General features: G+C 45.2%; 1 protein-coding gene across 2 annotated transcripts; it reads right to left on the reverse strand.

Moving 5' to 3' along the window:
* Window positions 1-168: 168 nt before the first annotated feature.
* ACP1 (acid phosphatase 1) lies at window positions 169-15,422 on the reverse strand. 2 transcript variants are annotated; one of them, XM_033124834.1, is made up of 6 exons: window positions 15,269-15,422; window positions 9,421-9,494; window positions 9,064-9,177; window positions 2,730-2,791; window positions 507-612; window positions 169-387 (listed from the first exon to the last, which is right to left on the reverse strand). In XM_033124834.1, exons 1-6 carry the CDS (start codon window positions 15,309-15,311, stop codon window positions 310-312), a joined length of 477 nt encoding a protein of 158 aa, XP_032980725.1. In that variant the 5' UTR covers window positions 15,312-15,422; the 3' UTR covers window positions 169-309. The 2 variants fall into 2 exon arrangements, with proteins under 2 accessions (XP_032980725.1, XP_032980724.1); XM_033124833.1 differs by lacking the exon at window positions 9,064-9,177 and adding an exon at window positions 9,221-9,334 and having other exon boundaries at window positions 15,269-15,421.
* Window positions 15,423-15,614: the final 192 nt, after the last annotated feature.

Genomic DNA, 15,614 nt, shown 5'->3' on the forward strand with positions numbered 1-15,614 from the left:
CAGACGTCGGGAAGAGGCAGCGCACAGCACGCTGGGCCACCGTCATGACGCTGGGCCACCGTGCTGTCTGACTCGTTACATTCTGCTGGGCTAGTGGCAGGGTTTGGTTGTGACTGGAGAAGGGGAGGCTCCACTGGTCCAAGAACACTTCACGGGCCCCACAGATGGTCTGAGTCCAAGATATTTATTTATTCTTTGGCCAAACACAACAACTGGTTTCCATCTACAACTACGTTTTAAGACCAGAAACAGCAGGTCGGCTGGAGTCGCAGCGCCGGCCCTCGCCCGACGGGCAACAAGGGGGGACAGCTAGTGGGCCTGCTCCAGGAAGGCCCTGCAGCACCGCACACACTGCTGGTACACAGTCTCGAAGTCAGAGTCGTTCCCCTGAAAGGAGGAAAAGGGACAGAGCCGCCTAACCAGATGCCAGAGAGCCTCGACCCATCGCCGCCCAGGGCAGGACCCACAGGCTCAGGTCTGCTCGTGAGCATTACAACTGTACTTACGTAGTAGGGGTCCTCAATAATAAGTCGTTTTTCTGGATCATAGCTCCCAAGTAGTTCGATTTTAGCTTTGCTGTTTTTCACTTGATTACTTTTCCTAGTCAGGTCCCTGTAAAATTAAAACGTGAACTTAGTTTCCTGTTCTATGGTTTCAAGTTAAACAGGGACATTTGCTAGGGTTGTATGGAATGTCCACATGAAAATCCAGCCAAGGTGGCTGATTTACAAAGAAATCAAACACTCGGCACATCTGTATGACCCCCATGCAGCTCAGGCCACAGATCCCTGTCTCTTCCTGCAACAGTGGCTCTCCACAAACTACACAGAACACGCGTCCCGAAGCCAGAGAAGACCGGTGCTTTCTCCGAGGAAGGACATATGGAGACGGACAATCAAAAAGACCTTGTGTCAGATATTAAACAGATGACAGAACGGAGCTCACACAGCCTGTAAACTCAGTCGTGGAGGGCGGCCAGCTCCAGCCGAGCTGTCTCCCGCCTCTCATGTGGCGGTTCCCGTTTGTGACTGAGCTTCCTGCTTTTACGCCTCAGGCCCCCCGCCCCAGCTGGAAGCAGCCCCACTCCGCAGACACCTCCCACCTCCAGCTTTCACTCTGCCACAAGAGGCAGCTTTCCCAGAGCTCACTTTGAGGGCTCCTCCAGGTAGTAAGCAAATCCCTGCTGGGCACTGGTCTCATGGGGCTGGGCATTGGTCTCACGGGAGACCTGGCCTCACAGCAACATTCGGCAAGGGGCGCTGGCAAACAGGAAGGAGTGCAGCGGGGGGCGGGCTCAGCTCCTCCCAGAAACAGTGCAGGGCGCCCAGTACGCCTGCCAGTGGATCCCATTACCAGAAAGTTTTCTAATAAGATACTGTGAGTAATACCTAAGCTACTGTGTAAGTGAGAAAAATGAAAGCCAAAGAAATTCACAACTGAAAAACAAAAGTAAAACACCTACGTATTTTAACGAGGGTCCTGATTAACAAAAACATAAGACAAGCTGTTCCACCGGTATCTGTCCCGTGTACAAAGGTAACTAACTAAAGCAGAGACAGTTTCTCTTCATCAAACACATGGGAGAGTTATGAATCAGCATTGGTGTCAGTCAGTGGCTTCCTGCAGGTGCGGAGGGCTGAGGGGATGCAGGGGGACCAGCTGTGGTTCTGAGCACAGTGCACAGGAAAAGCTGTCGTGTCAGGAGAAGCACACAGCACACAGGTCTCACAACTGAACACCTTGGAACAGTCCATCTGATCACCTAACCGGAGCCCGCTTCTAAGCTGGTACAATACACTGTAGTCACTAATTTTTGGCATGACCACATTATATCACAGTCTTTCTCCATTAGTTGTAATTTTATTTTATTGCTGTAGCCCACACCAGACTGTAAACTTCACGAGGGCAGGCAGCGTGAAAGTCTTCTCATCACTGTTTACAGTGCCTGCACTGTGACAGGCACACAGCTTCCCTGTTGCCCAAATACAACAAATCCCCTGGGCTCAAATGCACACGAAGCGATAGGCCCGGTGGAAAGCGCAGCTCACGGGAGGCTTCACAAAGCATAGGCTAAAATGCCACCAGGCCTACCACGTCATGAACTTGGGCATAGACCCCAACCTCCCTGTGCCTCAAGTTACTCTGGCGAGAGGGGTAGCAGTGCAAACCTAGGGACCATGTGCTGTGGCATGCAGAGCACGTAACAGGTTGTGTCACGGCCGGCCATTTCTGTCTAATACTCTCGTCTGTCAGTTTTTGTTTTCTAAACAATGAAGGCAATCAACAATTTAAATAGAGTACGAAGTTTTCTCTTCTGTCAGTCCTACTTTTTTGGGGGGATGGGGAGCAGCAGTAAAGGGGGAGTTACGATGGGAAGCACAATGAAACACGACATCGTCCGTGGATCACTGCAGCCATGACACTCACCACCCTGGGAAATCAGACTCTGCCGTGTACAAAACTGTCTCACCACCCAACTGCTCTTCAAATTAAAGCTAACTGAGCTCTCCCTTCTCTAAGGCTCTGTCTCTTTGTAAATACACCCCCTAAGACAATCCTAAATTACTTTCTGAATTTCTTACTATTCTTAAAAAAACTAATTCTGTGTATGTAACGATCATCATCTATTAAAACTTTAGGATAATAAAAAAAGTCCTTTGGGCAACTAACTACTTGGCCTACTACTGAAATAAGAGTTGAACAGAAATACCCTTTAAAAAGGTGATTACCTCAGATTGCTTTCATCCATACATAGTATATAATCAAATGTGGCAAAGTCTTCTTTGGTAACCTAAAATTAAATAAGAAGTCAAAAACACAGTGTTTATATTTATACCAATCAAGTCTAGAGGATCCAAAGCAGAAAAAAAATTGCTCTATGAGAATCTGTTACTGAAAATTGAAATTTAAGGTACTTTAAAATGAATACAGAGGTAACCTATTTCCTAAAATTGTATTGCAAAGAAATTTTATATTATAAAGTTCCTGTTGTAAATATAAAATATAATACGTAAACACAAAGTTTATATTTTATCTTCAATTTCTAAGTAACAATGTATAATTCAATTAACACATTAAAATGTCACACAGATGAAAAAAACAATGACCCAAAATCAATGGGACACAGCAAAAGCATTCCTAGGAAGGAAATTCATAGCAACATAGACTAGACTATCTCAAGAATAAGAACAATCTCAAATAAATAATCTAACCTTACACCTAAAGTAACTAGAAAAAGAGCAAAGCCCAGAGTAGAAGGGAATAATAAAGATCAAAGCAGAAATAAATGAAATAGAGATAAAGAATATAATAATAAAGATCAATGAAACTCGTTCTTTCAAAAGATAAACAAAATTTGATAAACTTTTAGCCAAACTCATCAAGAAAAAAAGAGAGGGCCCAAATAAACAAAATCAGAAATGAAAGAGAAGTGACAACTGACACCACAGAAATACAAAGGACTATAAGGAAACACAACAAATAATTATATGCCAAAAAAATTGGACATCCTGGGAGAAATAGATAAAATTCCTAGACATATGCAATCGTCCAGGACTGAATCAGGAAGAAACAGAAAATCTGAACAGACTGATTACTACTAACAAAACTGAATCAGTAATCAAAAAACTCCCAACAAACAAAAGTCCTGGACCAGATGATTTTACAGGTGAGTATTATTACCAAACATTCACAGAATTAGTATCTATCCTTCTCAAACTCTTCCAAAAAATTGAAGAGGGAAGGAAAGCTTCAAAACACATTCTACGAGGCCACCATTATCCTGATACCAAAACCAGACAGAGACACTACAAAAATGAAAATTACAGGCCAATATCCCTGGAGAACATAGATGCAAAAATCCTCAACCAAATATTAGCAAACCAAATTCAGCTATACATTAAAAAGATCATACACCACAATCAAGTGGGATTTATTCCTGGTACGCAAGGTTGGTTCAATTTCCAAAAATCAATGACTGTGATACATCACATAAACAAAAGATTTACTGCACTCAAAGAAAAAAGTCATATGATCATATCAATAGATGCAGAAAAAGCATTTGACAAAATCCAACACCCATTTATGATAAAACTCTCAGCAAAGCGGGGATGGAGGGAACACACCTCAACATAATAAAGACCACATATGACACACCCACAAGCTAACATCAAACTCAAATGGTGAAAAGCTAAAAGCTTTTCCTGTAAGACCCAGAACAAGACAAGGATGCCCACTTTCACCACTTTTATGCAACATAGTACTGGAAGTCCCAGCTACACAGCAATCAGACAAGAGAAAGAAATAAAAGGCATCCAAATTGAAAGGAAGAAGTAAAATTGTCATTATTTGCAGATGACATGATGCTATATAGAGAATCCTGAAGATTCCACCAAAAACTATTCGAATAACTGAATTCAGTAAAGTAGCAGGATACAAAATTAATATTGAGAAATTGGTTGCATTTTTATACACTAATAACAAACAACCAGAAAGACAAATTAAGAAAACAATCCCATTTATAATTTCATCAACAAAACAAAACAAAACCAAAATCTAGGAATAAATTTAACCAAGAAGGTGAAAGACCCATACCTGGAAAACTAGAACATTTTGCTGAAACAGAAGTTGAAGATACAAATAAATGGAAGGGTATACTGTGCTCATGGATTGAAAGAATTAACATTGTTAAAATGTCCACACTACCCAAAGCAATCTACAGATTCAATCCCTATCTAAATACCAATGGCATTTTTCACAGAACTAGAACAAATAATCCTAAGATTTATATGGATCCACAAAAGACCCCAAATAGTCACAGCAATATTGAGAAGAACAAACTTGGAGGTATCACGCTACCTGATATCAAACTATACTAAGGCTATAGTAATCAAAACAGCATGATGTTGACATAAAAACAGACACACAGATCAATGAACAGAAGAACACAGAGCCCAGAAATAAACCCTCACTTATATGATCAATTAATCTATGACAAAGGAGACAAAACTATACAATGGAGTAAAGACAGTCTCTTCAATAAATGGTGTTGGGAAAACTGGGTATGTGCAAACAAATGAAACTAAACCACTTTCTTACACCATATACAAATTTAAACTCAAAATGTATTAAAGACTTAAATGCAAGATAGTTAAAACCATATAAGTCCTAGAAGAAAATATAGGCAGTAAACTCTTTGACACTGGTCTTAGCAGAATTTTTTTTTTTTTTAAGGAGGGCGCAGCTCACGGTGGCCTATGCGGGGATCAAACCGGCAAAGTTATTAACACTGTACTCTAACCAACTAAACTAACTGGCCACCCCGCAGAATATTTTTGGATATGTCTCCTTGGGCAAGGGCAACAAAAGGAAAAATAAACAAATGGGATTACATTAAATTAAAGTTTTTTAACTGCAAAGGAAATCACCAACAAAACAGAAAAGCAACCTACTGAATGGGAGAAGATACTTGCCAATGATATATCCAATAAGGGATTAGTATCAAAAATATATAAGGAACTCATACATAAAAAAAAAATAATCCGTAAAAAACTGGGCAGAGGCCCTGAACAGACATTTCTCCAAAGAGGACACGCAGATGACAACAGACATATGAGAAGATGCTCAACGTCACTAATCGTCAGGGAAATGCAAATCAAAACCACAATGAGATACCACCTCACAGCTGTCAGAATGGCATCATCAGTAAATCAACAAACAACAACTGTTGGTGAGGCTGTGGAGAGAAGGGAACCCTCCTGCACTGCTGGTGGGATTGAAGATTGGTACAGCCACTACGGAAAACAGTGTGGAGCTTCCTCAAAAAATTAAAAATAGAACTACCTTAGGAACCACCAATTCCACTTGAGTATTTACGTGAAAAAATCCAAAACACTAATTCGAAAAGACATACGCACCCCTATGTTCACTGCAGCATTATTTACAGTAGCCAAGACATGGAAGCAACCCAAGTGCCCCTCAATAGACGACTGGATAAAGAAGAGGTGGTGCATATATACAATGGAGTATTACTCAGCCATAAAAAAAAGAATGAAATCCTGCCGTTAGAGACAATATGGAGGGACCTAGCAAAGTGAATTAAGTCAGACAGAGACAAAAACCGTATGATTTCACTTATATGTAGAATCTAAAGAAGAAAATAAATGAACAAACAAATCAGAAACAGACTCATACACACAGAAAACTGATAGTTGCCAGATGGGAGGAGGTGGGGAAATGGGTGAAAAAAGTGAAAGGGATTAGTAAGTACAAACTGCCAGTTATAAAAGTCACGGGGATGTAAGTACGGCAGAGGGAATACAGTCACTGATACTGTAATAACTGTGTGTGGTGCCAGGTGGGTACCAGGCTCATGGTGATCACCTCGTAAGGCACAGAAAAGGCCAACCACTATGCTGTACACTGGAAACTAATATAATACTGTGTCTACTGTAATTGAAAAGTAAATTTAAAAAATAAAATGAAACCAAATGCCACACATTCAACCCCCTTTGGTATTTTACTCTGCTTTTCCCTCGACAAGTACTTAACATCCTAGGCCCTGGAGCTCCCAACCCTGACACGTGTGAGACGCTGGGTGTGCAGCTGAGAGAACTGCACACCGGTGTCCCCTGAAGAGACACATACAGAAACATTCACAGCAGCACTGAGTCCCAAGCTGGAAACCAAAGCAGGACGGGCACAAGCTGTAGCACAGCTGTGACATGACGGAGTCCGGCATGAATGTGAGTAAGCCGGGCGACAAGGCACACCATGGAGAGCTCGAGAGAAGCTGACGGGCAGATTACACATTACAGGACCCACTGCCACGAAGCTGGAACGACAGGACACACTTCAGTGGTGGCCTCTGGAGCAGAGGGCAGTGCTGCTCATGCTGTAAAGACGTACTGGGCTGACACTGACAATCTGCGCACACGGCAAAGACGTTTACTGAAAAGAGGGAAGAATGTACGATGAAGCAAACATCTCCACAGAGCTAACCGGACGTGAGCGTTCACTTACTCAAGAGAGCTGACTGCATTCATTAAAAAGAAAAAAGCACCCGAAATGCACTTTATTTATTAAACCCAAGTGGAAAGTACTGGGAAAATTAACACTTTACAAAATGCAGTAGAATAGTTCTCATACAAATTGGGACAACTGCTAAAGAGAAAACCTGTAAACATTAGCAAGAGTCTGAAAAATTCAAGTAGAAACTTTTCTTAAAAGCAACAGGTAAAGAAACAGGCAAAAAAAAGATTCTGTAGAAACACTACTTCTAAAACTGGTAATTACAAGTTTTCTTTAAAAATAAAGTTTCTAGCTTTTTTTTATGTGTATTTAAAAAACTTCATTGCTACGCACTTTTATTACATAATAGTGCACAAAAAATCATCCAATCTTGGCGAAAAATAGAAAATGTAAAAATATGATTACTCACAATTCTGAAGAACTCCTTAAAAAGATATCTATATTCTTAAAAAAAACAGAAAAAAGAAACTGGCAAAGAATGCCAAAACTCGAAGAGATTAGAATGAACAAACGATTAAATGTTTAACCTTCTGTCTAATGAAAAATCCATTTAAGAAAGGGTCAGGTCCTTGAAGTAGTTAATTTAAATAGTAAATTGTTAACACACAGTCGAATAACAGAGCCAGAAATCAGAAGTTCACATATCCCAGAGTAAGTTACCTAAGCCAAAAACAATGTGTGCACTGCTAATTTCTGAGTCATCAGTAATGTACTAAAAGTGTTTCTAAGACATTTTGTTTTGTGGATTTTCTGGCTCATACCTTGATATGTTTTTATTAAAACAAATAAACTGGTGATCAAACCCCAGATCTATCATTTGAAGCTGGGTAACCTTCAATAAGTCATTTACTTTCTCTCCAGAACTCAGTTTCTTGATCTGCAAAATGGGTTCTCCAACCACTCCTTTCCCTAATGAAGTAATGGAGAGGATAAAAATTGAGCTGATCAAAATTAAAAATGCAATGCTGTATGGCAAAGCAATTTGAAAAGCTTTACAAGATTCACTATAACCATGATTAAAGCATCTTTGCCCAGGCTTACAAAAAGTTCTGATTCAACCACTAGTACTAAACTACGGTTCTCACGTGCCATCCATACTTTCAACGTGCAATGTATTTGACAACTGATTTTCAAGACATTCAGCTTCTGGTTTGAAGGCCCCCATAGCCCACCTCTGGACATGGCCCGTGCTCTGACACAAGCCCACAGCCATGCTGGGCCAACACACCCGTACGCTTCCTTAGGCTGAATACAAAAGGAAGACATAGATTTAAAAAACAAATCCAACTGGATCTCCATAAAATAGTCATAGTGGTAAAAATGTTCTTGCAGAACAGCATACGAGGCGTTTTGTGTCAGAAATGGAGCCAATTTCTTTAGGAGCTGGCCCCTGTGGTTCTGGAAGGTTCTGGCATGGTCCTAGTGACGCACTGTGTGTGGAGCCGGTGGGGCCAAGGTCCCCACTAGGAATGCTGAAGGAAAACCTCACTGTCCCGTGATTATGCGAGGCTGGAGCCCTGCGGCCCAGGAAGGTGCCGGCAGCTCCAGATGGCCATTTAAATCAGCGAAAATGTAAGATTCAGTCTCGCCGTCACACCGGCCACCTGCAGCCAGGGCTCCCCACTGGACAGAGCAGACAGACGGTCCTGCTGGGTGGCGCCAGCAGTGCCTCTGGGCACCACGGACAAGTGTCCCTGGATGTGTCACATGGCACTGTCCTAGCAGCCAGCTCATATGGGAGCAGACTGGTCACGGTGGTCCCAGTATTCGAGATCACCCAGAGAGAAATAGAGGTGAGCTCTCAGCCAGGCTCTTGCCGCCCCAAAGTATGTAATTACGTGCATTTTAGTAAGGAAATTCCAAGACCCCCATGGTCTGTCAGGACTGTGGAACCAGTGGTGAAACCAGGCAGGTCCCCGGGGCAGGTAAACGGTCCGTAAGTAAACGCACTCACAACAGGGACGCCTGGGCAAGCGTGTCACCATGTACCAAGTTAGAACTCTACGTATTAGAATGAAGCAAGGGCTCGTCTACCTGTCTGGCTTTATGGGCTGTGTCAATGCCATGGTTTCTCAGGCAGCTCACAGCTCTCGGATCTGGTGACCGGCCCACGTTCCAGTCAGAAACAGCACCGCTGTCCACGGTCCACTGCAACACAAACACACGAGCACCTTCGCGTGAGGCACCGTACCTGCCGGGCGACGTGACTCATGGGGACGCCGTGCTTCTTCATGCAGTTCTGCCCTCGGTAGTCAGGAGGGTTCCCGATCTCATATGTGGACGTGGCCGCACTGTCTATCCTCCACTGCAGGAGAAGAAAAAACGTTTTTTCGCAGTTTCCTGCCCCAAAGGCATGCAGGTTGGCCTTTCAAGACAGTGAACGGTACTTACAGCATCGGAAACGTTTTGATCAGTGACAAGTTTTCTGAAAACTGCTTCTGCAATGGGTGATCGACAGATGTTACCTTAAGAAAGGGGGGAAGGGCAGAAAGTGAGCGTCAGGCCTGAGGGAAGGGCAGAGGCTGACTTGCAGTCTGGTGTGACCCCCCCAACCACTTCACACACCCGACCACAGTGACACTGCTCTAAGGAAAGCCAGGCGAACATGAACACGACCAGGGCGCCAGACCCTCTGGAGGACAGCTGGCCAAATCCAAGTTCAATGATTTGACACCAACTGTTCAAGTGCTTGAAGTGCAAATGACAAGAAATCAACAAAGTGTCTGCAAGCAGACTATTTACCTGAAATACAAGAGTTACTGTATGTATTTTCAGGGATATTCCACACGGTAAGACACAACACATGCAGGCATTAATGGCAGTCCGACATAAACGTCACTGCACGATCTGTGCCAAGCCCCGCCTGGTGCTGGAGCCAGGCGCCGGCCCAGTGTTGGGGTGCAGGCCCAGGCTGCCACGCCTCCCAGAGCCCAGCATCAGCTGCAATTCTGGAATTCTCTGGAAGGACCCAGAACTCAGGAAAGCACTGCCCTTATCATTGCAGTTTTACCAGAAAAAAAAGATACACGGCAGAACCAGCCAAAGTTGGAAAGCGTAGAGCAGATTCCGGAGGAATTCCAAAGCTCTTGGGACCTCAGGGATGTGTCACCTCCTGTCATCAAGGGCTCGTGTTGAGGGGGTGTTTGGGGTTTTTATTAAGTAGGCAAGACTGAGCGAAGTATTAGCCTGTGGTTGTCTGGCGCCCACTCCTCAGCCCCTCCCATATAGGACCCCTGGGGAACAAGACACTCCTACCCCTCCTAGGGAACTCAAAGGCCTGGGAGGTGACCTCCCAGGAGGCAGGACAAAGGCCACACCTGTCATCGGGTGGGGCCAAACTCCTTACTACACAGGGGAAAAGTAAGGCAGGAAACACTCTCAAAACATTCTACCATGTGCCACGTAACGCACTTACAGGAGCTACAGCATTTACGGTGATGAGAACAAGGAAGTAAATGCTGACTGACGAGCAACATTCTATAGAAGAGATTCTAAAAAGCATAAAGACAATAAGCAACTTCTCATCAGAAGAAAAGCAGGAGTAGAGCTGATCTTTAAGGGATGAGGAGGATTTAAGGGGCATGAAAGTCGGGGTGGCTGGGTGAAGAGGCAGCGAGGCCGCTTCAGGCACAGAGTAAATGCATGGGAGCTGGCGGGCCCCGAGAACAGGACCCTAACCTGCGGCCAAGGTTGGGTGGACCCCACCTTCCCACTGACTGCGGCCACAATGGGAAGACACGGAAGGTTCTGGGGAGAGGAGTCATGAGACTTGCCCCACAAACATTATCTCGTGTGCCCACCTCTTCCGAGCCAGGCACCGTGCCAGGGCCTGGGGAGAGAAAGCTGCTGCAGACACAGACCAGACCCTTCGCACCGGCTAGGGAAATACCCACGGATGGAAGAGCTGGAGACTGAGACCCTCCAAGGCCAACGGGGAATAGCCAGGGACAGACCGGAACTGAAGTTAGGGCTGGTGAGAGACCACGATGGGAGGGAAGAGAGAACTCTGAGTAGACAGCACTAGATGACAGACTTTACTCTTCGCTAATGTTAGAATCTTCTGGTTTCCAATAAACAACAGCTCTTCTGAACTGTTGTGACAACAAACAACTACCATGTTTCCCCCAAAATAACACCGGGTCTTATATTAATCTTTGCTCCAAAAGACATATTAAGGCATATTTTCAGGGGATGCCTTATTTTTTCAAGTACAACAATCTACATTTATTCAAATAGTCATGTCATCTTCTTCTGGAACATCATCATAACGTACTAAATGCGTCTGTCTGTCTGTCGATCTCTAACTGGGCTCATTTTCGTGGTGGGTCTTATTTTCAGGGAAACATGGCAATTGGCTATTGTGTGAAACCAACTCATTGACTTAACAATATTCTTCAACTTCTACATCAAGACAGGAATTAACCCTGAACGCCCTCTAGAAGCTACTTTGTGCTGTGAAGTTTTTCTTCTCCACATCCTAAATTTTTGTCTAATTTTTAAAACAGGTATTAGCACCCCCACTATTTTAATTACGGAAAGGTTCCCACGGGTGTATCATCATTTTACTTGCCACCATATACTTTTAGAGCAATCATTTTTCCAAACTAAGATAACTGTTATTATTTTGAAACTCTAGAATAATAGATGCCTAATATCTCAGCATCTAAAGACATAATAAAAAGACTAGTTTCACTTTACAAATAATTATAATTAACTATAAAATAACCTCTTAGTTTTCCCCCAAGACAAAACCATGGACTGTTCACTGCCTTGAAGTTAAGGCATATTCATCCACATGTACTTTTCCCCAGATAGTTATATTTACAGCAAGATGTGTATCTAATAGATGTACGTGTAAACAGGAAAAAAAACAAACAACTTTACTGCTACAAAGATTAGAAGTCACAGGACCTAAAATATCAACTGATAAGAAACCTACCTGCTTATCACTTGGCCTCTTGATTTCAAAAGCTGACATCACCAAATTCATGTGTTACTTGAAGATGGAGCATGTCAGTAAAACACAGTACTTCAGCTTTCACCGATGGAAAAGTTGTGAAACTTAAAATGTCATCCTCAGGCTTCTTTAGAGAAACATGTTCAATCTGTGAAGTCTTAAGTCTGTTTGTTCCAAATTAGGCAGTCTAACATATACTGATTCAACACATTCATCTCGAGGACAGAGACTCAGAAAACACCACATTTGCCAAGGGTAGGGGCGACGTCGGTCCCAGCCAGTAAGGCCCGACACCAGCATACCAACCACGCACTCAGTAAACATCGGTTTTTTGTAGGACAAAGTATGTTATCACCTCCAACTGTGCCGGCTGTGGCATGATTAACAGCAGCACATTCTCTCTCTCATCTGTACGTCTCTATCTCACAAAAACATAAAACACTTCTAATAATCTTGCCAAAAGAAGGAGTTCAGACTCTCTCTGCCACTGGCTTCCCACATCGCCCCTGCACGTCTCCCCCGAGCTGGCCTACTCACCACCTCCACCAGCCCCGCTCTGGTCCCCGCTCAGGCTAATGTCAACACTTTTTTTTAAGTTGCCACCTCTATTCAAAATCCTCCAAAGACTGACCTAGTTCAGAGTAAGCTCTGTCCTCACATGGCCTCACTAGACCTGTCCTCCTCAGGTTTTGAAACGGGGGTCCAAAAACATGGCTCATGACACACCACCATTGTGCACGGCCCACAGAGCTAAGAATGAGTTCTACATTTTTACATAGATGGAAAAAAAACCCCTCAAAAGTAGAATAATATCTTGTGACATGAGAAAATTATATGGAATTGAAATCCCAGGGTTCATGAGTATTTTTGGAGCACAGGAGGCAGGGTGAACGAACCATCTAAGTGGTCAGCACACAATAGTTGCTCTCCGACTCTTTCCAGAGAGAATTTGCAGACCCCATTCCAGAGCTCTCACTGTATGCGAGGAATTAACTTCTGCCCTACCGATGAGAATGGTACCCATCAGGATGCACGGAGCAGAGAAAAAAGTCACTCCAAGTGTCTTCCAGGCCTCAGGTACAGATGAGGGTCCTGGCTGGGAAAGTCTGCTGGTCACCAGGCCCAGCCCCCGTGCCCACGCCAATTCTTGAACCGGATCTAGCACGCTCACTTCAAAATCTTCACTGTTCCCTTTGGACCCAGGATGCCTTTCCACAATACCCCAGGCTTGTGTCCTCACTTCTTTCAAGTCTTCGCTCAAAAGTCACCTTGTAGGTGAGGCGTCACTGCCTTCTATACCGAAAACTGCACTCCATTCCCATACCCTCTTCCCTGCTTTTCTGTTCTCAACATGACACTGACCATCGAAAGTAACCATCGAGTGACTGGGCTGCTGATGACAACATGTGAGCCCCGGGGAGGCAGGGTGTTTCTGTTTTTGCCACTACTATCTCCCTGGCACTCAGAACAGTGCCTGGTAATAGTCTTGCTAAAAAACAAACAAAATTGTATCGAAGATAAACACAGAAGCACAGATGTCCCATTAACAGATACCATGGTGCACCTGACTGCCCTTTCATAAATCTGTTGATTCTGTCAGTCAGCCTTCAGCTTAAAAAAGAAAGGATGACCACTGCAGTCTGATGGCTCCGTCAGTTAGAGTGCGAGCTCTCAACAAGGTTGCCAGATCAATGCCCGCATGGGAAGGCGGCCTGCGCCCCCTGCAACTAAATATTGAAAACAGCGACTGGACTTGGAGGTGAGCTGCGCCCTCCACAACTAGATTGAAGGACAATGACTTGGAGCTGATGGGCGCTGGAGAAACACACTGTTCCCCAATATTCTCCAATTAAAAAAAAAAAGAAAAAAAAAAAGAAATGATGTCCAATATCAAAGTGAGACGATGTGGCCCTTTTACTTCTCCTCTCCTAGAAATTCAATTCTGCAAATACCTAGTGAGTGTCACATACTGTCTTAAAGCTGGAAATAAACAAAATAAGCCAGTTACTGCCCTGAAGATGGCTAACTCGAGCGGTGCTCTCAAGAAGCTATCAAGCACTTACAACATTTACGTAATGAAAGGTGTCTACAAAACATCACTGGAACAAGCACCTCCACCTAGAGGACCTGGGAAAAGGAAGGGAGGGAACACTGTGTCTGACCTGATAGAAAGGCTTTCCAGGCAAAATGCAAAATGGGTGCCCATTTTGAAAGAGCCACACAACCAAAAGCACCAAGTGTCTGACATGCTGGGGAACAGCTAATGCTTAAGACAGGCAGTGTCCAGAGGGTGTGCTTAGGAAAAGGTAAGGGAGGTACAGTGGACAGGCGGACAGACTTGTGTCGTGTTCTAGAAGGGTGCACCACAAAAGGCAGCCGGAACTTTACTCCTGGGAAATGCAGACTCGTCAGATGTTAAGCAACCGGACTACTGGGGATGCCGGTCTTCCTCTCTCAGGAGTTCAAGACATAGGGTGGAGCGCTGAGGAACCCGGTCCTGAGGGGCGGTGCCAGGGAAGGATCCTGAAAACTAAAGGGAACATGAATTCTATGTTGAAGAAGGGAGGCTAACTGTTGAAATTCTCAGAATGAAAATAATTCTGAGTTGGAAGGTACTAGAAAGAAGTGGAACACCTGCACGTGGGGCTGGTTACCTAGAGATCTGGAGAATCAGCTCTCTCTGGCTTGGCTTTTACAACCAAAAAATCCGCACTTCATCTGCCTTTAGCTCAGATCCACTTACAAGTGTGCCATGGAGACCAGCCAGCACACCGGCGCTGTCACGGGTCTCAGGGCATCAGGAGGCCCCTAAAACAGGGTATCTATCAGTTCAGCAGCTTCAGGTCTACACGACGAAGGGTTCACAGGGACTCGAGGCAAGTGCAATGGAAAGGACCCTGGCTTGTGGGGAGGGTGCTGCAGGTGAGAAGCACCCCGAGCTTGTAGAGAGCGCGGGGCAGGAGAGGGGTGACGCCGCTTCCAGAGTGGGCTGTGTAGGTGACGGAACCCCGACTCGAGAGACCTAGGCAAAAGCTAGAGGTCCCAGGCTTTCAGAGAGAGCTGAGCAGGTGACAGGTGATCCGGCTTTGCTAGGAATGGGAAGGTGAGGGGATCGGTCTCGCACAGCGGGCCCGGCAGGTCCGCGGCACGAAGGGAGAGCTCGGAGCGAAACCAGCCCAGCGTCGGGGCCCGGGCCTCCTCCCAATCACCGTCTCTGGTCCCGGGCGCAGTCCGCAGCGCACGATGCCCACCCAACCCTCCAGGCACGTAGAGCCGTCTCACCCAGACACACGAACAGCACCGACTTGGGGACCCGCTCCGCCATCTTCCCGCGCAAACGCAGAGGCGCCTACTGACCGCGTCGGAACTTTTCTGGCGCAGCGCATGCGCACTGAGCACGCCACCCGCGCTCGCGCCGTCACTTTGGCTCCGCCCAGGGCGAACAAGCGGGTCTCGCGCCTGCGCGGTCAGGTTTCACCTATGCGAGCGGGAGGCGGGACCGAGAGCACCCTGGAGATGGGGGAGGGGATACGGGAGGGGACGGAGTCGGGGCGGAGCCGGGAGCACCCGGAAGGCGGAGGGAGGGGGCTTCGGGGCTGGGACGGCAGAGGCGGGTTCCAGAGGCACC

The sequence above is a fragment of the Rhinolophus ferrumequinum genome, chromosome 13, assembly GCF_004115265.2.
Source record: "Rhinolophus ferrumequinum isolate MPI-CBG mRhiFer1 chromosome 13, mRhiFer1_v1.p, whole genome shotgun sequence".
Taxonomy (NCBI): domain Eukaryota; kingdom Metazoa; phylum Chordata; class Mammalia; order Chiroptera; family Rhinolophidae; genus Rhinolophus; species Rhinolophus ferrumequinum.

Coding starts and splice junctions, on each gene's coding strand:
- ACP1 (XM_033124834.1), bottom strand. CDS start 15,311: ATGGCGGAGCGGGTCCCCAAGTCGGTGCTGTTCGTGTGTCTGG. Junction 9,178..9,420: donor ATCAAAACGTTTCCGATGCT/GTAAGTACCGTT, acceptor TTTGTGTTGCAG/TGGACCGTGGACAGCGGTGC. Junction 388..506: donor TTATTGAGGACCCCTACTAC/GTAAGTACAGTT, acceptor TCCTCCTTTCAG/GGGAACGACTCTGACTTCGA.